Here is a 26,521-nt window from a genome sequence, read left to right as displayed (position 1 = left end):
ATTTTTAATAAATTTGAGCAGGCAGCACTATGTTAGGGCATAGTGGGAGAAGAGTAGATCCAACATTCTATTTTAGAAATACTCAAGTAGTACTTGGAGGAGAGATTTGAGAGTCTTAGTATATAGAGAACATACATGTATAGGGATACACACACACACACACACACACACACACCTATATATATTATCCATATTATAAAGATACAGCCATAGAAGTGAATAGAATTCCACTGAATCATGACAGAGAAGGGCTGGGAATGAACATTGGGGTCCATCAGTATTTAATGGGTAGGCAATAAACGAGAAGCCACATAAAGAAGGAAAGAGAATAGGAGATTCATGAGAAAATAGTCTGGAGTGTCAATAAAAGTATAGTCAAGCAAATAAAATACAGCAATGGAGGTCTAGTAAGATTCATTAAAACCTTTTATTCTTGGGACCAGCACATGGTGTAATGGTTGCATCACTAAACTCCCATATCGTCAACCATGGTTCGAATTCGCAGACCCAGTGGCTTAAAACTCAATGCCAGCCACGTGTGAGTGCATGCCCAAAATCCCAAAAGAAGAATGGAGAAGAGATTGCGGCATGGCCATCCTCCCTGGAGGGTGATTTCTCTCTCTCTCTGTCATCTCTGTTTCTCTGAAGCTTACAAGTGTACTCTGTAGTTTAAAAAAAAAAAAGTCTATCTTTTTAAAAAAAAACCCTTTTATTCTCTGACAATTAAAAAACTTCAGCCCTTTGGAAAGGGCACATTAAATATTTTGAGAAGGTTGTGTTTTCAGTCAGCTCTGGATGTTTCTTAAATTTAAAAACCTCAAAAAACTACATGAATAATTTTTTAGTTTTCGGAAGCCATTTATCACAAATTACTACATTACATACGTAATTTCCTCCTTTTAAAAACAATTACTTTAATGAATAAATACAGCTTAGGATAAGGAAGAATTATATTAGGTGTTACTTAGTACTGGTCAGGATGATCTTAGGAAAGGTTCAGGCCTATCACTTCTTTCTGAACCATGTCTTCCTTTGAAGATAATACTTCGTAATAGTAATTGAAGAATTAAAAATAGTATTAAGACTTCTGTTATTTTGGATTATAAGAGTCTGTTGACAGAGCTTCAAAGTACATTCCTTACTGGCTAGACATTCTGGTGATTCTGGTGTAGGTAAATTATTTATAGTATAAAATGACTTTGTATTTATCTCTAGGAAGGTAAAGAGTTGTATAACGGTTATATTAATGTCAATAGTTTATATTTTATAAAAGCCAAAATATTCTGTTTAGAGAACACTGGACCAAATGTATTGAGTTCATTCTGTGTAGTTCATTCTCTCATTAGTTGGCAAAGGAGTGAGCAACTAGTAAAGAAGTCAAAGATGTGTAAATATGTATGTTGGAAATGCTCATTTTTGAATTAAAAATCCATAGTTGTTGTTGCTAAATTGTAAAATCTTTTATACATTGCTAAACATTTTAGAAATCATAACTAAAACCTTTGCTTAATTTTCTTATCACTTTGACCAAAATTTGAAAGTAAATTCAGAATTTTTTCCATCTTTAGTACCCGTAAGACTTATGAGGGGACTTCAAAAAGTCTGTGGAAAAGTGAAATTAAAATACAAGTTTATTTTGGTATAAAAAATAAACCTTGAAATCTATATGTAGTTTTCATAACATACATTTTCCATGAGCTTTTTGAAGATGTCTTCTAATGCTTCAGCAAAAAGCTTATAAAGTCATAGGAAAAAGGGGGTTGGGGAACTCAACAGGATTTCCAGAAAAGAAAACTGATGTTTCTATCCTTTGATGGAGTCCAAGTACTACAGTAGTTGCACACGCAGGACCTCTGGGCCACTGAACAGAAATACTTTCTAAACACTTTGTTTTCTGCCTCAGTGTTATAGAGACTTTTTTAAATGCAGTTTTGTTTTGTAAGTCATCGCACAGTAGAAATGTACCATAAGGGTTTAAATGTAGAACAAAAGCAGCATTTTGATTCTTGGGGATTAATTGCATTTATATTGCTTGATTATACTTTCTAGTTTATGCCTAAATCAGTAGTTTTAAAATTTCATCCTTTTTCATTGTTAATGTTATTTTTCATTTTCGTTTACTCAGCTTTTTTTTTTTTTTTTTGGAGAGGTTTTTGCTACAGGGCGCGTGCACTCGCCAGACAGAGAGAGACATAGAGACAGAAAGCGAGAAATCACCCCCCCCCCCCCCCCAGAGGGGATGGTCACACCGCAATCCCTTCTCCTCCATTCTCCTCTGGGGATCTTGGGCATGCACGCACACGCGCCTGGCGTGAGTTTTAAGCCACTGGGTCCGGGACGCGAAACGTGGTCAGCTACGTGGGAATTCAGCGACATTGCCATTATGCTAACTGCTGGTTCCCTTACTCAGCTTTTTGAAGGTCTATGATAGTTATAACTGAAAGCTATCCTACCTGTGTGAAAGTAAATTTACCCGAAACCAATGTAAAATTTTCTGACTTAAAATACCTACTTAATTAAAATCAGATTTTGTAAAATGTATATATATATATATATATAGGACATCAAGGTGCTAAGATCTTTCATTTGTGTAAAATCATTACTATTTGATTTATCCGTGACATTTTTCTATTTTTAAAACTTTAAATATTCTAATAGTTTACTGTGAATAAGAAATTTTATTGAAACTGGCAATTACTGTGTGGCTCTACAATATAGCTCAAAATAAATATGCTTTAATAGAATATAATATAGGAAATGACTCAAATAAACAAGGTCAAGTAGAATGAGCATGTTGAAAAACAACACAGTTTCGTAAATCAAGACAATTCACTGTTTTTCTTAGAAGGACTTTAGTTGATGAAACAATCTTGATAAAACATTTTATATGTAGCAGTAATCTTCAGATTAGTCAGAAAGCATTGACAATAGTTTTATTTTTTCTTCAAATTGTTAGAGAAAGAATTATTGGAGACAGAAAACAGTTACAATAAGTTACCATTTCAAATTTTTTACACTAATGAACGTGAAATTGTTGTGGGATGACTTTGCAAAGATTTTCAGGTTCTTAGTGTTTTGGACAGCGAATTGAACAAAACATGTCAATAGTGAAAGACAAGGTAATTAAGTGAAAATGTAAGTACCCTCCGGAGAGGTAAGAGCAGGCTAAAGCAGTGAGAGAGAATGGCTCAAAGGCCCCTTGATTTACGTTCTGTGGCTCAAAGGCCCCCTGATTTACATTCTGAGAGGTTTATAATTTTTTAATATGGGTAGTGTCTGTTGACCTTTGGCTGGGCCCCACTGATCGTTTTCATCTCATTGACTCTATCCAATGTGGTTGGACCCACTGATTGGCTGTATCAAATGTGGATTAATAGCTAGACACCCCCCACTGGAAATCTTCTGTCTACATGACCCTGGGTAGGGAATTTTCTGCCCTGATCAGTTTTTCTACCTAGCTACATAGGCAGATATTCCAGCCCCTTTACCCACTTCCGTTTTCTAGCTTTCTACTGCCTCACAATTCTATTGTTCTAAAATTCATACCAAATCAAAATAGTGCTTTACTAATGAATTTTTGTTTAAAACATTTATTATTAGAATTGGCTTTCCAATTTGTAAAATCTTGGGAACAAATTATAATCCATTGGCTGCTCCATTGTAACATTAAGATGGAAAATGAAATATAGATTACAGTTGAATCTCATTATTCATGATTGTTAGTTTCTGTAAAGTCACCATGAACACTGAATTAGCAAATATTGAACTCTTGCTTCTAGGGGAAGTACTGATTGCTGTGAGTCTGTGGTCACAACACTTTCATTAGTCAATCAATACCTAACCTCATTTATGTGTGTTTCTATTTAAAGGTACCTCAGGACCAACAGCGTTATACCTTATGTCTGCCCAGAGGTTTTCTTACACACATTTTCTCCATAAAGCCTTCTTGCACTTAGAAACACTAGACAGTACTTAAGCACTGTGCATGGGGCCATCTTAAGTGACAAACTTACAGACAGAAAGCACAAAATGTAAGAAATGAAACACTGAATAGACTGAAAGGAACCTTTGTTTACAGTAAGGAGAATGAAGCAAGAAGACAGATGTCACCTTTTTTGCGACTCAGCTGGGAATGTACATATGGATGACTTTTTTTTTTTTTTTTTTTTTTTTTTTTGCCACTGTGCATGTCTGCAAATGAGAACAAATGCACTGCATATTGATTGGGGATACAAATGAATCTTAGTAGGAGAAATTACAGATATGGATCTGAGAGTATATGGATTGACGGCATATAATAATCTTCAACCCTGATCCATTCTTTGTCCTTCATTTTTATTTTTATATTTTTGACTGGTTTGCAACTTCAGATGGACACACTATTAGAAGGGTTCAAAGATTAGTTGCATCTCAGTTTCGTGGTACATGTTTGACTTAGACGTTTCAGTTATATCCAACCTCAATTGCTGTCCTCTTTTGTTTTGTTTTGAGAGATTTTTGCTATAGGGTGCGTGCGCTCGCCAGACAGACAGAGAGACAGAAAGTGAGAAATCACCCCCCGGGGGGATGGCCACGCTGCAATTTCTTCTCCTCCATTCTCCTCTCGGGATCTTGGGCACGCACGCACATGCACCCGGTGTGAGTTTAAGCCACCGGGTCCAGGACTCGAACTGCGGTCGACTTCGTGGGAGTCCAGCGACATAGCCATTATGCTAACTGCTGGTCCCATGTCCTCTTTTGTTTTAAATACAAATAGTACTTAAGCAGGTTTTTTACTTTAGAGAATTGCTGCTACTTGGATTAGGACCAACAACATGATTTACTGTGCAAATTACTTGATTAATTGAACGAATAGTAAACCAATCATCTGACACACTTGTGTCATCTCTCAGGACTTGGCTCATGAAGAGTTGAGCCAAGCTCTTTAATTCTTAACATTCTAATCTTAAGTAATAAAGTAATTTACTTTTCCATAGTTTTTTCCCACCAATTTTGAACTCTACCTCCACTCTGTACTGATGATGGAAACTAAATCTGAGTTAATGTTCAAGTTTAAATTAATTCAGTTCACCTTAACTGCCTCCTCCTCCCCCACTTTCAAGTCATAGCATCTAAGATCTGAAGTGATGAGGTGGCATTATGGTCTGGTCAGTGGTTGGCATGTTAACATTGTGGCAGCCCTGAGATGCGCATCATCCTATCTGGATCTAAGCTGATACCACCCCTTATCTGCTGGCCTCTGCCGAGAAATCTGCATCCTTGTATGGTCCTCAGCTCTGTGATCTGCTGCTTTCTGCAATAACACCCTCAGCACCATACTTTAAGAGCCTTTGGGGACCACTGTGCCCTTAGCCAGCCTCAGCACTCTTAACGCCAATGTGAGCCCAAATGCAGTCTCCTGAATTGCCTCAGGCTGTATACCCAAATTTGCTTGGTAGTTAGAGTCTTTGTATTAGAATTTTATTCTTAGTCAAAAAAAAGTGGCCTCGCATGTTTCACACATTTCTAAAATATATCCTTTTGGAAAGTAATATAATTTATTACACTCCTATAATTATGTTCCATTTGTAATAAATGTAAAATGTGTCCTATTTTTCTTCAATATATTACTTAAAGATTTTATTTTAAATTGAAATCTGTAGAAGTCAATTTTATTTATTTATTTATTTATTTATTTATTGCCATTCTGGATTTAAATACAGGTACAGACAGGAACACATGTATGCATACACACAAATTGAATTTCAATACTACTTTTAATATATTCTAGGGGCTAAGAAATAAACCAAAGAAAACTGCACATGTGAAACCAGACCTCATAGATGTTGATCTTGTAAGAGGTGAGTCTTGGATAAATAAATGCTTAATACAAATAGATATTGACCTTGAAGGAACAGAAGTCAAAATGGTGGAGAGTTCACCACAGAATAAGTAAGCCTCCTCAGGGTTAATAAAGAGGGACCAAGATGAGCCTTACTCAAGGGCTTAAGTAACCCAAGGATTAATGCAAGGATAAAGCCCCCAATATAAGCTTTTTTCCCCATAAGGCACTTGCTCTTGTTGGAGAGAGACAGAGAGAGAGAAAGTAAGAAATCACCCCCTGTGGTGATGGCCATGCCACAATCTCTTCTCCATTCTTCTCTCTGGAGTTTGGGCACACACACCCAAGTGCCTGGCATGATTTTCAAGCAGCTGGGTCCAGGACTCAAACAGCCATCAGCCATGAGGGAATCCGGCACTTTTAACCACCATGCCACCTGCTGTCCCCAAAACCCCAGAAATAAGCTTTTACAACACAGGAAACCAATATACCCCCAGCTGACAAGCAGTCACCTGTATCTGATAGCACTGAATTCCTAAGAAACATGGACCATGGTCCCTCCCATCCAACCCCTGCCTACAAAGTTTCCATTATCTTCCCTTATGTAGATTAAGACTTTAAAAAGGAGATCCTCCCTGCCACTCCCACAACCTGCTCAGGTCTCACCCTGGGCACTGTCTCCAGAACTCTAATAAACCTAACTTCTTACATTTCTGTCTTTGGTAAAGTCTTTTACCACTCTCTCACAGACCCTCAAATGCCCCACTGCACCACTGTAAGAACAGATTAGATATACATAGGGATAAGGGCATTCAAAAAAGTAATGGGAAATGCCTACTGTGACAAAATTATGTGCGGATTTCAAAAATATTTTGCATCAAAATAACTCATATTTTAATTCTATTTTTCCACAACCTTTTTTTTTTTTTTTCTGAGAGGTTTTTCACTATAGGGCATGTGCACTCGCCAGAAAGACAGAGAGATAGAAAGAGAGAAATCACCCCCGAGGGGAGATGGCCACTCCCTACTCCCTTCTCCTCTCAGAATCTTGGGCACGCATGCACATGCATCCAGTGTGAATTTAAGCCACTGGATCCAGGACTCGAACTGCAGTTGACTACATGGGAGTCCAGCGACTAGCCATTACGCTAACTGCTGGTTCCTCCACAAACTTTTTGAAGTGCTCTCATATTTGTACAAATAAAAAAAGATTGAGCCTAACTCAAGGGAGAAATAGTATGAAAAGGAATGGAAGGTTTAAATAACATTGACTAGTTCCTTCACACTAAAGATGATATAAGTAAAAAGAATAGCAGTTTTTGTTTGCCTATAGGACTTGATTATCAAGATTAAAGTGACAATTTGTAAGTGAAACTGATGTTTGAATATTGTCTTATATTTATAAAATATGTGGAAAAAATCCTACTATTTTGATTAATAGTTTTCAAAGTACCTGAATTTGTGACAGCATGAAGGATGTTTTTAAGTATTTGAATGGTTCTTACTATAGCATAGTACATAATAAAATTATATATGTGTTCTGTTTCATACATTGAAATTTTTTTCTGAGAAAATTTATAATAGTACTCTTCATTTTATTTTAACCTTTTTTTAGGGTCCGCATTTGCTAAGGCAAAGCCTGAAAGCCCTTGGACTTCTCTGACTAGAAAAGGAATTGTTCGAGTTGTATTTTTTCCCTTTTTCTTCCGTTGGTGGTTACAAGTAACATCTAAGGTCATCTTTTTCTGGCTCCTTGTTCTTTATCTTCTTCAAGGTATGATTGAATGATGAAAATGCATTTTGCTTTTAACTTTTAGAATGTTATATTTGTAGAGTTACTAAGGCTGTATCTAAATATACCCTAACTACTACTAAGTGAAATATGAGTATGTTACTAAGACACAAAACTAATTGATATGAAAAAGTTTGAGAAAACAAAGCAGTTATTTTTCAATATAATTTTATGAACATTTTAATATGTAGCTGTCTAAAGAAAAAGAGAAACTGAAAGGATTTTTAAAAAATAGAAAGTAAAACCTCTTTAAAATGCACGCCATACACATACATACATACCGACTTTTTATTTTTTTATTTTGGGCACTCACACAGGTGCACCCAGATTGTTTTCAAGCCACTGGGTCCAGGACTCAAACCACAGAGTTGGCTGTGTGGGATCCAGCACCTTAACCACCATGCCACTTACTGGCCCATATACCAGTCTTTTCATTATGCACTTTTTACAAGTTTTTCCTGCCAAAGGCTTGGTTCATTTTTTTCTGTACCTTTTACCACTGTGATATGGGCTGTCCTTAATTCTGTATTGAAATTCTATATTCCATGCCATCATCAAAGAGCTTTCTTAGATCCTCATATAAATGTCTCAACAATTCAGTGAATTATATGTAGGATTGTTATGCATAGCTTACAGACCTGGAACCTGAGAGAACTGAGCTGTCCAGACCCACATGGTCACTAAGTGTGGGAAAGCCCAGGTTCAAGTCAGCATTCTCATTTCAGAGACACATACTTAACAATCTGTTGCCTATTCAGTTCCTACTTGTTTCACAGTAGTGTCAGGTGTCTTTCAGATACCGCTTTCTTTGAGAACCTTTTCTTAACTCCCAATTTAGCTACATGTCTTTCCTATTTAGGTCTTCAGGAAAAGTCATGACGTATTTGACTATGCAAAAATGCGTCAACACTTTGCTAACCACCCAATATATTTTACTATATATTTATCATAGGTATTATGTAGCTTGGGCTGTCATAATAAAATACCACAGATTGGGTGGTTTCAACAACAGAAATTTATTTTCTCACCATTCTGGGAGCTGGAAGTTCAAGATCAAGTTAACATCAGTTTCGGTGTCTGGCGAGGACTCTCTTCCTGATTTGTAAATGGCCACCTAGTCACTGTGTCCTCACATAGCCATTCTCTGCAGTACAAGTGGAGAGAGAAAGTGAGCTCTGGTATCTGCTCATTTTCTTATAAGGACAACAGTCCTGTCAGGTTAAGACCCCACCTTTATGAACCATTTTATTACCTTTTTATAGGCCCTATCTCCAAATGTATTTACATTGAGGATTAGATCTTCATTTACCAAAAGAATTTGTGGCAAGGAAGAAGCACAATTCAATCCATAACAAGTATTTTAGTTGTTTATTTGTTCTCCTTTTCCTCTAAACCAGTTAGAGACAGGGAATAGAGACTGTCTTGTGTTTTCATCCCCAGATTCTAACACCTGTCACTAAATCTTAAAGACTGACAAACTCAGACATTGAATTTAGATACTTTATATTGGTGATGATTGCCTGTTGAGTTCTGCTTGGCTAATATGCGAAGTTCTGCCTTGGAACTACTTGTGCCTGACAAATAATATTCTATCTTAGTTGATCTCTTACTGTACTGTCTAGTTCACAGGAACATTAAATAATCAAAATATAAGTATTATGTAGGGGGAGTGAATGTTTTCTCCTTAAATATTTTAAATCTTCACTTGACAGAAGAACAAAAAGGAGAAGGTGTTATCAGACTTATGAAGAAGGAACCACTGCCTCAGGAACTGAAACCACGGAAGAGACATGACCATTATTTTTAGAGAGAGACATAGCCAGAAGAAAGAATAGAAAAGAGAGAGAGGAAAAACAAGTGACTGCTTTTTCTAATGCTTCCTGTTGTCAGAATTTCACAGTATTTAACTACTTCCTGTTAAGTTATAGAAAATACAATTTGTATTCTCCCAGTGCTAGCATTACAGAAAATCGTGATCGTAGGGCTAAAGGAGCTCATGTAAATAACCAGCTAAAAGGATACGTAAAATCTCAAGTTTTTAATAATGTCCTCTTTAGGCATGGTTGGATCTAGAGTCTCAGATTATGTCTCCACTTTTCTGTTGTTGACTATGCTTTTTCTGGTGGTCACATTCTTAGGTAGACTTTTTCTGGATGGAGACTAAAATGGCCTCTGGTACTTTTTTATATTTCCATAGTCATTAGTGTTTGTAATATAGGTGAAAAGTCTTAATCATCTATGTTACTCCCTTTCAAAAAAGATTCTGATTGGCCTGGGTAACTTCAGTCACATGCATATCTCTTTATCAAAATTGATGGCCCAGGCTTAAGACTGTGGCAAGCCTAGATTACATTCCATTCCTAGATGATTTGATTCACAGGTAAAGGAGCAAGATTCCAAAAGGTAAAAAGACTTAAGAGATGTTGAGCAAGCAAAAACAAGATTTCTCCTTTATGTGATAATGATTAGCATTGATGGGTATTTAGTAGTTTCCCTGGAAAGTATGCCCAAATAAATTTGTGTTATTAATTCTAAGGAGAGAGACCTGTATTAGTAAGAGTTTTTGCCCTTCCCACCTTCTACTGTCTGCTCGCTCCCATCCTTTACAGTCTCTGGTATTTACACTTACTCTCCCTACTATCATATCTTCAGATCTCTGAGTTTCTGCCATAGAGTACAGACATTCAGTATGGGAAGAAACACTTAACAGACAAAAAATGTAAAGTTCTCTATTAAAAATGGTGTATAGGGGGAACCAGCAGTTAGCGTAATGGCTATGTCTCTGGATTCCCACGTAGTCGACCGCGGTTCGTGTCCTGGACCTGGTGGCTTAAAACTCATGCTGGGCGCGTGTGCGTGCGTGCCCAAGATCCCGAGAGGAGAATGGAGGAGAAGGGATTGCGGCGTGACCATCCCCTCTGGGGGGTGATTTCTCACTTTCTGTCTCTCTGTCTCTCTCTGTCTGTCTGGCAAGCGCACGCACCCTATAGCGAAAACATCTCAAAAAAAAAAAAAATGGTGTATAGGGACCAGCAGATGGACTCCTGGACTCCCACATAGCTGACCATGGTTCAAGTCCAAAACATACTGGCTTGAAACTCAACCTTGGGCACGTGTATGTGTTTGCCCGTTGATCCCGAGAGGAGAATGGAGTAGAAGGGATTGCAGTATGGCCATCCCCCCAAGGGATGATTTCTGGGCCTCTGTCTTTGTTTCTCCAGTGAGCACACACTCCCTGTAGCAAAAAATCTCTCTAAAGAAATGGTCTATATGATAGTATCTTTGATTGATCGTTATGCACTGAGTGCTTACTTTACAGATCATGTTGTAAGGTATAGAGATTTGTAATAATTGAATGTAAATAAGAAATTTTTTCTTAAATGAAGGCAATAAAACAGTAACCCCTTGTGGTAGCAAAAGGGTTTACATGAGATTAGGTTAAAGACCTGACACATAACGTTCAGTATAGGTTAATTTGTTCTAATTAGGTGCCTTCAGATTAATAGCTTCTCAGTACCAGTTAAGAGCATGAACTTTGGAGAATACAGGCATTTCCCAACTGGATATTCATACCATCATCTTTCTCCAGTCTTCAGTCTCGGCTGTGTGGTGTGTGTGTGTGTGTGTACATGTGTTTTTAAAAAAATCTTATTAAACCACTTGTAAGGAGGGGCTGGCAGTTAGCATGGTGGTTAAGGTCGCTGGATTCCCACATGGCCAACCACGGTTCGAGTCCCAGATCTGACGACTTGCTATTGCACTCTATCCCTCTCTGGTCAAATTTAAATAAATAAATTGATAAGTAAAGTTAAATAAAATATTTTTTTAATTTCAAAGTAATTTTTAAATTAAAAAAACATTTGTAAACTTCGTAACCTTCAAGTTACTCTATTCTTTATGCCACAGTTTCTTCATATAGGTACAATGAGATAATAGTTCTTTTTTATAGTAGATTTTTAAGGTTGCTAAGATTAAACGAGATAATACATTGAAATGTAGTATCTGGCACATAAGTGCTTAGTAAAATATTAGTTGAATTTAAAAACAAAAACAAACATAACCAGTGTCCTTTTTTGCTTTTTTGTAGAGTTTTTTGCTACAGGGCACATGCACTCGCCAGAAATACAGGATGCGAGAAATCACACCCCCCACCCCAGGAGGGATGGCCACACTGCAATCCCTTCTCCTCCATTCTCCTCTCAGGATCTCGGGCACACACACACACGCACATGGCACGAGTTTAAGCCACCGGGTCCAGGACTTGAGCCATGGTCAACTACATGGGAGCTACGCTACATAGTCATTACGCTAACTGCTGGTACCAGGAGTTGATATTCTTCTCAAAAAAAAAAAAACAAAACAAAACAAAAAAGAAAAACTAAACAAAACCTACCAGAAAAAATAAGAGCTCTTTATAGACTTATCATACACTTATAAGACCTACTTATTTATGAAAGGAAGACATAAATGTTCCTGACGTTAGTGTGGTTCTTTTGATTGTCTGGGATCTTATTTGGTTTTTAGATTCCTACGCATCTAATTTTCATTGCGGTGCCGAGGTGTGTAGATTAGAGTGTATGTTGGATATTATTTATCTGTTCAAACATTTTATTACTAAATACCATGATTAGACTGTGGCAAACAGCAAAATAGTGTGGAAGAGCTTGTCTGGAGTAACATTTTAAAGTCATTTGTAAGAACAATTTAACGTTTTTTTTTTTTTTTTTTTTTTTTTTTTGAGTGGTTTTTGCTATAGGGTGCGTGCGCTCGCCAGACATACAGAGACAGAGAGACAGAAAGTGAGAAATCACCCCCCGGGGGGATGGTCACACCGCAGTCCCTTCTCCTCCATTCTCCCCTCGGAATCTTGGGCACGCACGCACATGCGCCCAGTGTGAGTTTAAGCCACCGGGTCCGGGATGCACACCACAGTCAACTACATGGGAGTCCAGAGACATGGTTATTACGCTAACTGCTGGTCCCAGAACAACTTAAAGTTTTAAAAGTGACTATCAGATGTATAATTAAACCTATTTTCTTTCCCTTTTTGTAGTCGCTGCAGTAGTATTATTCTGTTCCACCTCTAGCCCACATAGCATACCTCTGACAGAAGTGATTGAGCCAGTATGGCTGATGCTGCTCCTTGGAACTGTGCACTGTCAGATTGTTTCAACAAGAACACCCAAACCTTCTCTAAGTACAGGGGGTAAAAGAAGAAGGTACGTATCAAACTAATCTTGTAAATTTCTATAATTTGAATTCAGGATTGTTAATGTTGTTTTTAAGTTTGTTTGTTTGTTTATTTATTTATTTATTTATTTATTTATTTATTTATTTTAAGTTGACAAGGGAGAGACAGAGTGAGCGAGGAGAGTGAGGAAGCAAGCTGCCATGTCTGGGACTCGAACCGTGGTCAGCCATGTGGGAGTCCAGCTTCTTTAAGCACCACACTACCTGCTAGCCCCTAGTTCTGTATTTTGAAACCACATGGATGCCTGTGTTTTTTGCTTTTTTTCTTTCCTTTTCTTTTTTTTTTTTTGGAGAGTTTTTTGCTATAGGGCATGTGCGCTCGCTAGAGAGACAGAAAGTGAGAAATCACCTCCAGGGGGGATGGCCATGCCACAATCCTTTCTCCTCCATTCTCCTCTTGGGATCTTGGGCATGCACGCACACATGCCCGGCGTGAGTTTAAGCCACAGGGTCCAGGACTCAAACCGTGGTTGGCTACATGGGAGTCCAATGACATAAACATTACGCTAACTGCTGGTGCCAACATTTTTTTATTTTCTTGAAACTCATTTCTACTCACCTAATGTCAGTACAGGGAATATATGTTAGCTGGAGTTACTGATAATTCCCACTACTTAGAAAATCTTGTATTTCCAGCATGCTTTCGGCAAAAACAAGAGTCAAGAAAACTTTTGTCAAACTTTATTTATTAATTACTATTTGATGCTGTGTAGTATTGCCCTTTGATTAAGTAAAGATAGCAAGTCTCACTAGCCTCTCAGCATAATGGTGTTTTGTCATAAGGGTCTTTTAGAATAATTTCTATTGTTTTTGTTTTAAGATTTTTGCTATAGGGCCTCTGTGCTTGCTGGAGACACAAAGAGACAGAAAGCAAGAAATCACCCCACCAAGAGAGGGTGGCCACATTGCAAACCTTTCTCCTCCATTCTCCTCTCAGGATTTTGGGCATGCACATAGACGGTATGAATTTCAAGCCACTGGTTCTGGGACTCAGACCTCAGTCAGCCATATGGGACTCCAGCACCCCAACCACTATGCCACTTGCTGGGCCCTCCTCTTTTGAATATAGTTGCTAAGTGATTATGACATTTGTAGGTTTGCGGTGTTGAGATTTAAACCCTTTTCATTTTGAAAAGATATGACTTAAATTAGATAAATACCATTGTTGATCAGGTAGATAATAATTCTCTCCAGTCTAAATTATCTTCTTTCTTCATCTGCAGATAATTGGCATTCAGATGGGGAAGAAATGCTTTTGTAAATAAATGTAGGGACCAGTAGTTAGCGTAATGGCTATGTTGCTGGACTCCCATGTAGTTGACCGCAGTTCAAGTCCTGGACCCAGTGGCTTAAACTCACGCTGGGCCCGTGTGCGTGCGTGCCCAAGATCCTGAGAGGAGAATGGAGGAGAAGGGATTGCCGCGTGGCCATCCCCTGGGGAGTGATTTCTCGCTTTCTATCTAGCTGCCTCTCTCTGTCTTTCTGGCGAGCGCACGTGCCCTATAGCAAAAACCTCTCCAAAAAAAAAAAGTAAATAACTGTAAAGTAGGATCCTTATAACCGTCTTATCCATTGACCTGCCATTATAAACAAGGAACAATAGTATTTATATAAATTGATCTTGTATACACATGATGATGTTTGCATTAAATTTTATGTAGTAAATCTGCATTTTATTATATATTAACATTTCAGTGTTTATATTTTTCTAAAATTCTGAACATGCCACCAAGAAAATAGTTGTTAAAATTGTTAAGCTTCCTTGTATTCTTAATCTCTTTTGATAAAGGAAATTGAGAAAAGCAGCCCACTTGGAAGTTCATAGGGAAGGAGATGGTTCTAGTACCACAGATAACACACAGGAAGGAGCAGTTCAGAGCCACGGTACAAGCACCTCTTACAGTGTTGGCGCTGTCTTCAGAGATCTCTGGCATGCTGCTTTCTTTTTATCAGGGTTTGTATTGATTCAAGGCTTTATATGACATAGAGATGCACTATCCCTTTTCTTGTGCTTCTGATTCAGTCAATGAATATTAATGACTTCAAGTAATTCAGCCTCATGGATTTTGTTTCAGTAAAGTATAATGCTATAGATAATGGAAAAATAGACTGTTTACTTTGGGTTATATGTAAATACATCTTTCTGAGAATGAATATATGCTACCAAAGATATTTAGTTAGCATTTTAAATTTCTGGGTTTTTAAAATATTTTTCAAGTAATATCTTTTTTAAACTAGTGAAATTATTTTTATCAACATTATTAGTCAAAATTTACTCATTACCATATCTTAGGAGTTGAATCACATTTTTTTCTTATATTCCTGCCTCTGTTATCCAAAATTATCTGAAATAAAACAGATAGGTATTGTTATTTAAATGAATAAAATATATATGATAGTATGAAATTCTGCTTTTTACATTGGGCCTTTTGTATAGTTGTACCAATAATGAAGATTTACCTGTAGGTTTTGCAATTACAGCAAACTTCAAAAATAAATTTAATTATTTTTAATTCAGAATATTTAAGGGCTATGCCACTAGTTCAAATATAATAAATTTTTAAAAAGTTAACTGTGATCAAATACTGAGTGGAAGATGTTAAATCAAGAAAAGGGATACTGCAAATAACTGTTTTCTGTCTCTTTGTTAAACTCTTTCACTAAAATTATTTCATCAATTTGTGACTGTGCTCTTAAGATAAAGTTTATCATGCATTGACGAGTAAACAATTATATCGTGGGCATATTTTCATTAACTGTAATCTTTGGCAAATTTTTCCAAAATGTTTAATAGTTTGCAGTAATATAGCATTGGTTATATAGCATTGGTTAAATTGAAACTGACCATTCCAATGACCTCTTCTTCCTCCAGAGGTAGTGTTTTGGTTTTGGCTTTGGTTTTGGTTTCTTAACTTGAGTTAGAGTCTGTCTATATCTCTCTCCAGTCTTAAAAATATATATCTCCTTTGTAATAATAGGATGTGTCAGTTTTAATCACTGCAAAGTCAGTTACTTAAGCATTTATTAAGACTTTCAGAAAATGAGTTATAGTTATAATTAGCATAGTAGAAATACCTTTTTTTTTTTTTTGAGAGGTTTTTGCTATAGGGCGCGTGCGCTCGCCAGACAGAGAGAGACAGAGAGATAGAAAGCGAGAAATCACCCCCCAGAGGGGATGGCCATGCCGCAATCCCTCCTCTGCCATTCTTCTCTTGGGATCTCGGGTACGCACGCACACATGCCCGGCATGAGTTTAAGCCACCAGGTCCAGGACTTGAACCGCGGTCGACATGGGAGTCCAGCGACATAGCCATTATGCTAACTGTTGGTCCCGAAATACCGTTCTTTTTGAGAATCAATTGTTTCGGTTGTCTGCAACTGTTACTATACTATACACACACAAACACATGCATACATATATATATATGAATGTTGTGAAAGTCATGACACATGTTTGCATAGAAAAATATGTCATGATACAACCTAATAGTATTCAGAATCCTCCTAAAATCAATAGGTTGGTATATTTGCAAGTTTGCCATGTTTTTCTACTGAAATGGGATAAAGACTTTAATTTTCCTCTTCTTGGTGTATAGCATGACAATGACCATTGCTGTTATAGTAGCTAACTCCCTCTGGATTTATTCATTGTTCTTATAGCAGCTAACTCCCTTTGGATTTATTCCCTTTGAAAATGAAACCTATACATTTGGATATTTGTAAACATGCACTCTTTTCAACTGTTTCATTATCAGCATGTAAATGGGTCTGTTTCAAATATTAGATGAAAAAAGATCTTAAGAGAAATATAAATTTTAGAAGTCCTAAGCTGAATTCTGAAATCTTTTTGATGTTACGTTCTTTTAGGCACTGATAAGACAGGAAGGACTTAAACTGAAATAGTATCTGAGACATAAAACTATTTCTGGTGATAAGCTGAAAAGCAGGATATTTCTATAATGTATCTCAATGAACATGACTGATGGGAAAGTAAATGAACAGCCACACAGATGTCTAAGCTTTATGTGCAGTGTCTTGGTAGTTTTTTTACATGTTAGAATGAAAAATAACTGTTTTGAAACCCTGGAGTTTTGTTTGTTTGTTTGTTTGTTTGTTTGTTTTAGTTTTGTCGTAGGACACACATACACAAAGACATTACCACTCAGAGGGAGTGGCCACACCACAATCCATTCTTCTTCATTCTCTTGGTACACATGGCCAGCAAACTTTTCAAACTGCCAGGTCAGGATGGGTTTGGCCATGTTGGATCTAGCCACTTTACCACCATGCCACGAGCTAGCCCATTATTATTAAGTCAGAAAGACACTTTATTATCTCTAAGTACATTTTGTTCTCAAGATAAAATTTCTATTTAACAAGACATAGTACTTCTCATTTGAAAAATTAGAAATTACTGTTTCAAAAAAACTTTATGAACCTGAGAAAACAAAGCATAATAAAGTGTTAGTTTTTTTTTTTTTTTTTTTTTAGAAAAAAACAATGATATATTCTAAGGATTTAGTGCATACTTTAATTTCAGTAAATTGTCTTCATTCACATGGTTTCTGCTGAAAACATTGAATAGGAATATTTTTTTTTTTAATACAAGGGAACAATCATTTCAGAGTTTATGTATTTATTCTATGAATGCCAACTGTGAGTTCTTGGTCCTGCCTCAATTTACTGAGCAGTTGGTAACAATTGGTGTGCTGCCATGCTGGTGTGTTTTTTGTTTGTTTGCTTTGTTTTTGAGGGTTTTTTTTTTGCTATAAGGCGTGTGCGCTCACCAGAGAGACAGAAAGGGAGAAATCACCCCCCAGGGGGGATGGCCACACCACAATCCCTTCTCCTCCGTTCTCTTCTTGGGATCTCGGGCACACACGCACATGCGCCCAACGTGAGTTTAAACCACCAGGTCCAGGACTTGAACTGCGGTTGACTGCATGGGAGTCCAGTGACATAGTCGTTACGCCAACTGCTGGTCCCATGCTGGTTTTCTTTTTTAGAGTAGGCTGGAATTAAACCTGTGTGGCCTCAACATGCCAAGCAAGTGTCCAGCACATGGTATTGAGACAGGAGTTAGACCCAGGTCAATAGGGCAGGAACCTCCCAAGGAAGAGTCACTGTCATGGGAAATGGACACACATGTATATTAAAATAGAGCCAACTTATAAATTGGAGTCACTGTTGTCAAGCTTTTAATCATTCACTGCTCTTAACTAGAAATCAAGTATTAGCTCTCACTGCTTGTTCACAGAGAACTGCTTATAGCCAGAGCTGCTTACAGCTTGCTGAAGGTAATGATAGCTGAACAAAAGATTAACAGATCTTGACCAATAATTTACTCTTCTATAAGGGGACCCCTATCAATCACAGCCTATCAGGGAGTACAAGCAGACCCTCTGTAGAAACTCTTCCTCCCACCTGTCTCCTGGCTTTGGGATGAGATGTTAAGTCAACATCCTGATTCTCACTGGGCCAATAAACTAATCAGTTACCCAGTTATGGATGCTCATATCTTCAAAGACCACACTAGGCATGTGTGATTAGATAATTAAATTCTTTTGGGGCCAGCGTATAGCATAGTGGTTATGTTGCTGGACTTGCAGATAGCCAGTCATGGTGCAAGTCCTGGACATGGTGGCTTGAAACTCATACTGGGCACTTGTGCGTGCATGCCCAGGATCCTGGAGGAGAATGGACCTGTGGGAGGAAAATTGTTTTGTGACCATACCCCTGGGGCATGATTTCTCACTTTTCCTCTCACTGTTTCTGTTTCTTTCCCTCTCCTCTCATCCCTGTGAGCACACACCACCTAAAGTCAAAAACCTTAAAAAAAAAAAAAAAGATACTTAAATTCATCACCTGTGAGAGAGATGCACAAGTGCAGGGAAAAAACCCTGAAGTTAATCAAATAACCCAGATATGACATACCTTCCCCTGCTAAATATTTGTTACCACATCTCCAAATAAAAGTATCACCTAGCCCCAATGTCGAGTGCAGTTGTCCTTCTCTGGCAGATGCCCAACTGCATGCCTTTTTGTCATGGGGGTACATTTCCTTTCTATTAAAACTTCTCTTTTCCTATTTACCAGTGTTTGTGGTTTTTTTCAATTCTAGTACTCAGGGCAGACCTCTAGAGATCTGGATCCAAAGAACCGAGGATTTTGCACAACACAGCTCATGTGCTTATCAGAGAGAGAAAGGGAAAGTGAGAAAGCAAGCTTCCATGTCTGGGAGTCAACCATGGTTGGCCTTGTGGGAGTCCGGCACCTTAACCACCAGGCCACTTGAGCAACACTAAGCTTGTTAACGAGCTGGCTTTTCTCAGTCTGGTAGCCAGTCTTTTTGCAAGCTGCTTTTCCCATCTTACAGATGACTCATTTCACAGATACTGAGCAAGCATGAATAAAAAAATGAAACCCAAACAAAGCCCCTCAGACCCAGATAAAAACCCCTCACCTCAGTTTTTTGACAGTCTGTTTTCTTGGCCCATTCTCTGCCTGGGATCTGTGTTCTTTCTTCCCTCTCCTAATAAACTACTGTTTGCTTACCTATGTCCATGTTTCTTAATTCTTCATGAGCTATAGACAAGAACCAGTGTCCCACTGCAAGTGCTAGACCTGATCACACTTGTACCCCTGCATCCCTGTGTCAGTATGTCAGTATCAAGGTTGGGCATTTCCCCTTTTGTTTTGCTTTGTTTTTGTTTGTTTTGCTTTGTTTTTGTTTGTTTGTGTTTTTTGTTTTGTTTTGTATTTGCTCATAGGGCACATGGGCTTTCCAGAGAGAGAGGGGGGATAGTGAGAAAGCACACCCTAGGAGGATGGCCACTCTACAACCCCTTCTCCATTTTCTTCTCAGGATTTTGGGCATGCATACCCATGTGCCCAGTATGTTTAAGATAAGGGGACTGCCATATCTAAGCTGCTTAGTCAAGAACTTGAACTGTGCATTTATTCATATGGGTTCCAGTTGCCTTAACCATCACACCACTGGCTGGCCCCCATTTCTCCTTTCAGCATTTTCTCCGTACTAAAATCTGAAAAATGCCCCAGTCAGGTGACATATCAATTTGTACTTTTTTCAGTATATAATTTTTTTTGAGAGTTTTTTTTTTTTTTGCTACGGGGTGCTCGCTCTCTCCAGAGAGAGAGACAGCAAGAAATCACCCCCCAGGGGCATGGCCACATCTCAATCCCTTCTCCATTCTCCTCTCAGGATCTTGGGCACTCACTCACAGTGCCTGGTGTGAATTTAAGCCGCCGGGTCCAGGACTTGAACCACGGTCGACTACATGGGAGTCCAGTGACATAGCCGTTATGCCAACTGCTGATCCTTCAATATATAATTATACTTTGAAAAAAAATTGAACTTACAGAAAAGTTGCAAGAACACAAAGAACTTCCTTGTATCTTTCATCTGTAGACCTGATTAAAATTCTGCTCTACTGAATTAGTCTGTTCTTCATGATTACAGCCAAATGATGCTTTTTTTTTTTTAATGCCACTTGTATGGGAGGAGGAGGAGAAAGAAGACAGATGATCAATTTGACCTAAATTTGGCCAGTAGAGCACTTCTGAACAGTTTGTCTTTTTGACATGTCCCCATGATTTTTTGAACACTTCCTTACTTATTGGCTTAAGAAAATACATACAATTTGAGCTTCCTCTCTTCCAGGCCTGAAGTCATCCATTCGTCAAGGAAAATAGTATATAGAAACCAAAATCTAGGTTGTAAGATGTGCTTTTTGTTCTTGGAGTGTTGCTACTTCCCTCCTAGGCCTTTTCAGTGTACAGAGTTATAAAGTGTGTGTGTGTGGTGTGTGTGTGTGCGCGCATGTGTGTGCATGCGCATGCACATGCATATGCATGTGTGTTTAACCCTTTGCATTTATTATTTATTTCTGTAGACTTCTAGATGTATTATAAACCATGAATTTGCAAAGATAGCTCCAGTTCAAATATATCACAGAGTTCATTCTATCTTTCCTTCTTTCTGTGTTTATATCTTTATCAGTGAAAAATCTGATTCTTATTATCCTCAACAAGAGGATATTCATTCAGTGAATTTCCTGTATGTAGCATATCTTCTGACCCTAATAGGTTGTACGCTGACCTAATCCTGTCTTCAGATGGGCTGCCATTACTGACCATCATTGGGCTGCTCGTGCTAGTATTTTTGCAAGTGCTGTTAGTAACAGCTAGTGCTAGGCTGCCTCTCTTTGTGTCTTGAACTATTTTGTGAACTCTGAGGGTACTACTTAGATTTAGTATTTTCTTTTGCCATTGTTGCTTAGTTTGCACTTAATCTACATTTGGTTCATGATACCCATCAAATAGCTACTGTAGCTTAGAAACTTCCTGTCCATGTATCCTTAAAGTGTTCAGTGTTTTTTGAGAAGATAATGGGGAGAGATGCAACCCAGAGAAAATGGTAAGGAAGCAGAGATAAGGGAGGAAGAATGAGAGATAGCTGAAAGATACCATATAGTATGAATGTCCATATCTACTGATAGAGTATTCATATATAATGAGTACTTCTAGTAATTGCTCCCATGGTTGACATAGTTTTTACCATCTTCTGGAAAGAAAATAATACATCCTATCTAGAAGAATGCTTGGAACAGCAGTTATGGCTGATTCAAAGACCTTTTCACTAGGCTCTTACCTGTTTTGTTTATAGAGTTCTGATTCACACCTGTTTTCCCAAGTTGTTGGCACTATTTGTGCTTTGACCATCAGCCTCCAGGCCCATGTTTTCAGTTGCCTACTGATCTTTCTCAGAATGTTCCATCTTTTACCAAAAATACATTTCTTGTGTATTCTGTCTGCTGAATGGTTCTACGAACTTTTTCATTCTTTTTCTTTTTTTTTTTTTAAAGTTTTGTCTTAGGGTGTGTACACTCCCCAGAAAGAGAGAGGCAGTGAGAGGAAAAGGGAGAAATCACCCCTTAGAGAGGATGGCCTTGCCACAGTCACTTCCCCTCTCACGATCTTGGGCACACACACACACACATGCCCAGTGTGAGTCTCAAGCCACTGGGTCTGAGACTTGAACTACAGTTCACTGTGTGGAAGTCCAGCAACGTAACTGCTATGCTATCTGGCACCTCATTTCTCTCTCTTTTCAGTCCAGCCTAATTTCCATGAGCCTTCATAAATACTTTTCCAGCACATTCTTCCTTTTATTTTATCTTTGAGGATTTGATATTTTGGGGATATCAAGTAACTTAATTTTAATTTGGTCTTTTCTGAGATCTGCATGTTGTACGATATTAGAGGGAGAAATAAATAAGTGATTCTTTCACAGAAGGTCACGCGTTTCCTCTGTGCCTTTTATTTCCTATTTTTGCCCATTCTTCTCTCTATTATGTAACCTATTTTATTTCATCTCGCTCTCCACCTCTCTTGAATGATCTTCATTCTGTGGCTCATTGTTCCTTTGGTCTCTCCATGCCTTTGAAGATCATATTGAAAGGTAACAGCCAGGAAATTGGGCTTCCAAGTCTCGCAGCTCTGTAGAGATATGTTCCGAAGAAGTAAAAAGCTTTCAGGCTCTGGAGAACATGTGGGAAATATGGTCTGTCTGTCCCCTTTAGGACCCTTGCAGAAGGTCAAGAAGGAGAGGGACCTGTTTAGGTAAGACAAACTTTCTAAGCTTTGAGGAATGAGTTAAGAAATTCTAACAGTTTCCCAAGAGTGGACAGTTGGAGGTAGTTTGGAAAACATGATTAATCCTTAGTCAGAAGATCTGTACTGACTTCCAACTGGCTATGTCATCTTAAATAAGTCAGACTTCTTCGTACTTCTGATTTCTTGTTTCAAAGTTAGCATTTAGAATAGGTGAGTTCTGCCCAGTTCTAAAACAGATTTCAGTAGAACTGAGAAACTAAAATGTTAGAGATAATGTGAGGGGCAGGAGTTGGTCTTTTTGAGAGAGAGAGATTTTTGCTTTAGGGTGAGTGTGCTCGCCAGAGAGAGACAGAAAGTGAGAAATCAACCCCCAGAGAGGTTGGCCATGCCGCAGTCCCTTCGTCAGTCTCCTCTCTTGATTTTTGGACACACCCACACACACACACACACACACACCCGCCTGGTGTGAGTTTTAAGCTGCCAGGTCCAGGACTTGAACTGCAGTTAACTATGAGAGTCTGCAGGCCCCCTTTGTTCATTTTTAAAAAACATTTTTTTGACCCATTTGGAGCTAGTACACTTATTTTTTGTTTGTTGCATAACTGATGCTCTGGGGAAAATTCAAGGGGCTTTATGTAATAATAAATATAATTGCTTGAAAAAATGTTTCATGATAGACTTCATCTACATTGAGCACATTTTAATTTTGTGTGGGACTTATATTATTTTTATTTTTCTACAATTTCTTTTGGATAGCCATTCTTTCACCCACTGTAGACTCTGAAGAGACTTTCTTAAGTATTTGCCTGTTGATTTAAAAAGTCTTATTTATTATTTCTTATGTTTTATTTTCTATATTGAGAAATATTTTACTCTTAGAAATGAATATTCCCAGTTCTACCCTTTTAGGTTTTACAAGCTCCATGATTGCTAATTTTTTTTCCCTCAGAATATTTCAGTGGATGAAAGAGGTCACTTCTCTATTTTCGTTTTGCTCTTCATTTTACTGTCTGTTTTTTTAGAAACTTGCTTAAAGTTCTCCCTTTTTTCATGTATTTTTATATTTCAAAAGAGTCTGTGTTTCTGTAGTACATTAAAGTGAATTGAATATGACAATTTATCAGAGATACTTATGTATGTATATTAATATTAAAATATTTGAATAAACTTGAGTATATAAGCCACTAACTGGAACATAACCTGATAATTGCTAAGATGGCTTCTAAAACAAAACTTCAAAATATATTATTAACCATGATATAATAGGCAAAATTTTAATTCTAGGCTTTAATGAAAGACCAGATGAGTTTTACTAAGAATTGTTTGACAAGTTAGGGCACGCCTCCTAGAACTGGTATTTGTAAAACTTAAAAATCTTAAAAGCTGAATTACGACATTAATTTACATGTTTATTTTATCTGTTAGATATCATGTTTCTAAATTGTTTATTGTAAAATCATGTAGCTATTAAAATTCTGCAAAATTTCACTAACCCATCCAGAATAAACTGTTGGGTCGTCGGAAAAGTCATGATGCATTTTTGCATTGAAAAATATGTCATGACTTTTCCGACAACCTGGTAAGTCCATACAGCATGCTTCTTTTCTTTTTTTAGATCAAGCAAATCAAAGAATTCAATTGATAAGTCAACTGAAACTGACAATGGCTATGTATCCCTTGATGGGAAAAAGACTGTTAAAAGCAGTGAAGATGGAATACAAAACCATGAACCTCATTGTGAAACTATTCAACCTGAAGAGACAGCATGGAATGCAGGGACACTAAGGAATGTTCCTAGTAAAGTAAGTGTGATATTTTAAATAGTTTGCCTGTGTGAACTTACACTAACTAATGTGAAGTAACTTAGACAGTAGTTGCCCTTGATCTAAATACTTTTATCAGAATTCATTTAATGAGCCTTTATTTATTTATTTTTTGGAGAGGTTTTCGCTATAGGGCGCATGCGCTCGCCAGACAGACAGAGAGAGACATAGAGACAGAAAGCAAGAAATCACCCCCCAGGGGGGATGGCTACGCCGCAATCCCTTCTCCTCCATTCTCCTCTCGGGATCTTGGGCACGCACACACACGTGCCCGGCGTGAGTTTTAAGCCACCAGGTCCGCTAATTTTTTTTCCCTCAGAATATTTCAGTGGATGAAAGAGGTCACTTCTCTATTTTCGTTTTGCTCTTCATTTTACTGTCTGTTTTTTTAGAAACTTGCTTAAAGTTCTCCCTTTTTTCATGTATTTTTATATTTCAAAAGAGTCTGTGTTTCTGTAGTACATTAAAGTGAATTGAATATGACAATTTATCAGAGATACTTATGTATGTATATTAATATTAAAATATTTGAATAAACTTGAGTATATAAGCCACTAACTGGAACATAACCTGATAATTGCTAAGATGGCTTCTAAAACAAAACTTCAAAATATATTATTAACCATGATATAATAGGCAAAATTTTAATTCTAGGCTTTAATGAGTTTTACTAAGAATTGTTTGACAAGTTAGGGCACGCCTCCTAGAACTGGTATTTGTAAAACTTAAAAATCTTAAAAGCTGAATTACGACATTAATTTACATGTTTATTTTATCTGTTAGATATCATGTTTCTAAATTGTTTATTGTAAAATCATGTAGCTATTAAAATTCTGCAAAATTTCACTAACCCATCCAGAATAAACTGTTGGGTCGTCGGAAAAGTCATGATGCATTTTTGCATTGAAAAATATGTCATGACTTTTCCGACAACCTGGTAAGTCCATACAGCATGCTTCTTTTCTTTTTTTAGATCAAGCAAATCAAAGAATTCAATTGATAAGTCAACTGAAACTGACAATGGCTATGTATCCCTTGATGGGAAAAAGACTGTTAAAAGCAGTGAAGATGGAATACAAAACCATGAACCTCATTGTGAAACTATTCAACCTGAAGAGACAGCATGGAATGCAGGGACACTAAGGAATGTTCCTAGTAAAGTAAGTGTGATATTTTAAATAGTTTGCCTGTGTGAACTTACACTAACTAATGTGAAGTAACTTAGACAGTAGTTGCCCTTGATCTAAATACTTTTATCAGAATTCATTTAATGAGCCTTTATTTATTTATTTTTTGGAGAGGTTTTCGCTATAGGGCGCATGCGCTCGCCAGACAGACAGAGAGAGACATAGAGACAGAAAGCAAGAAATCACCCCCCAGGGGGGATGGCTACGCCGCAATCCCTTCTCCTCCATTCTCCTCTCGGGATCTTGGGCACGCACACACACGTGCCCGGCGTGAGTTTTAAGCCACCAGGTCCGGGACGCGAACCACGGACTACATGGGAGTCCAGCGACATAGCCATTATGCTAACTGCTGGTTCCCAATGAGCCTTTATTAATAAGGAGTGTTATTTATAACACGGATGACGCTGAAAATCAGATAAAATGTTAATAATTAAGCTTAAAAATTATTCTATTAACATATAATAGCTATACATGTTTGTGGGGTACAATATGATTTTTCAGTACAAGAATACAATGTGTAATAAATAAGAGTACTTAGCATATCTATCATCTCAACCATTTATTATAACTTGTGTTGGGAACATTTAAAATTCTCTCTTTTAGCTACTCTGAGATAACACAGCAGATTATTGCCATCATTAAGATATTATGATTGGGGCAGCAGGTGGTGTAGTGGTTAAGGTGCCAGACTCTCACATAGCTGACAATGGTTCTAGTCTTAGACCCTGCGACTTGAAAAATCCCACCAGGCCCCTTTACATACATGCCCAAAGTCCCAGGAGGAGAAGGGATTGCAGCATAGTCATCCCTTTTGCCGAGTGATTATTTCTCACTTTCCCTCTCTCTGTCTGTCTCTGGCGAATGTACATGCCCTTTAGCAAAACCCTAAAAAAAAGGTATAAACTTTATAATGTGGCACCTTCTGAACTGATTGATGATTGTAATTTTTCAATTGTTAACAGTACTTTATAATTTATAGTCTATGTTTGTTAAACCTTACTTTTTCTTTCCC

At 37.7% G+C, this 26,521-nt stretch overlaps 1 protein-coding gene across 3 annotated transcripts in view; it reads left to right on the top strand.

The window, feature by feature from the left end:
• The window catches only part of PHTF2 (putative homeodomain transcription factor 2), a 145,240-nt gene that overhangs the window by 75,489 nt on the left and 43,230 nt on the right, over window positions 1–26,521 (top strand). For all 3 annotated transcript variants that reach the window (XM_027773316.1, XM_027773313.1, XM_027773315.1), the window contains exons 4-8: window positions 5,771–5,840; window positions 7,437–7,595; window positions 12,667–12,832; window positions 14,653–14,817; window positions 24,115–24,301. In XM_027773316.1, coding sequence (XP_027629117.1) covers window positions 5,771–5,840; window positions 7,437–7,595; window positions 12,667–12,832; window positions 14,653–14,817; window positions 24,115–24,301 — 747 coding nt within the window. The remainder of the gene's footprint in view (window positions 1–5,770; window positions 5,841–7,436; window positions 7,596–12,666; window positions 12,833–14,652; window positions 14,818–24,114; window positions 24,302–26,521) is intronic.

This window comes from Tupaia chinensis, unplaced genomic scaffold, assembly GCF_000334495.1.
Source record: "Tupaia chinensis unplaced genomic scaffold, TupChi_1.0 Scaffold000044_1, whole genome shotgun sequence".
Classification (NCBI taxonomy): Eukaryota; Metazoa; Chordata; class Mammalia; order Scandentia; family Tupaiidae; genus Tupaia; species Tupaia belangeri.
This window is presented reverse-complemented; position numbering and strand designations above follow the sequence as displayed.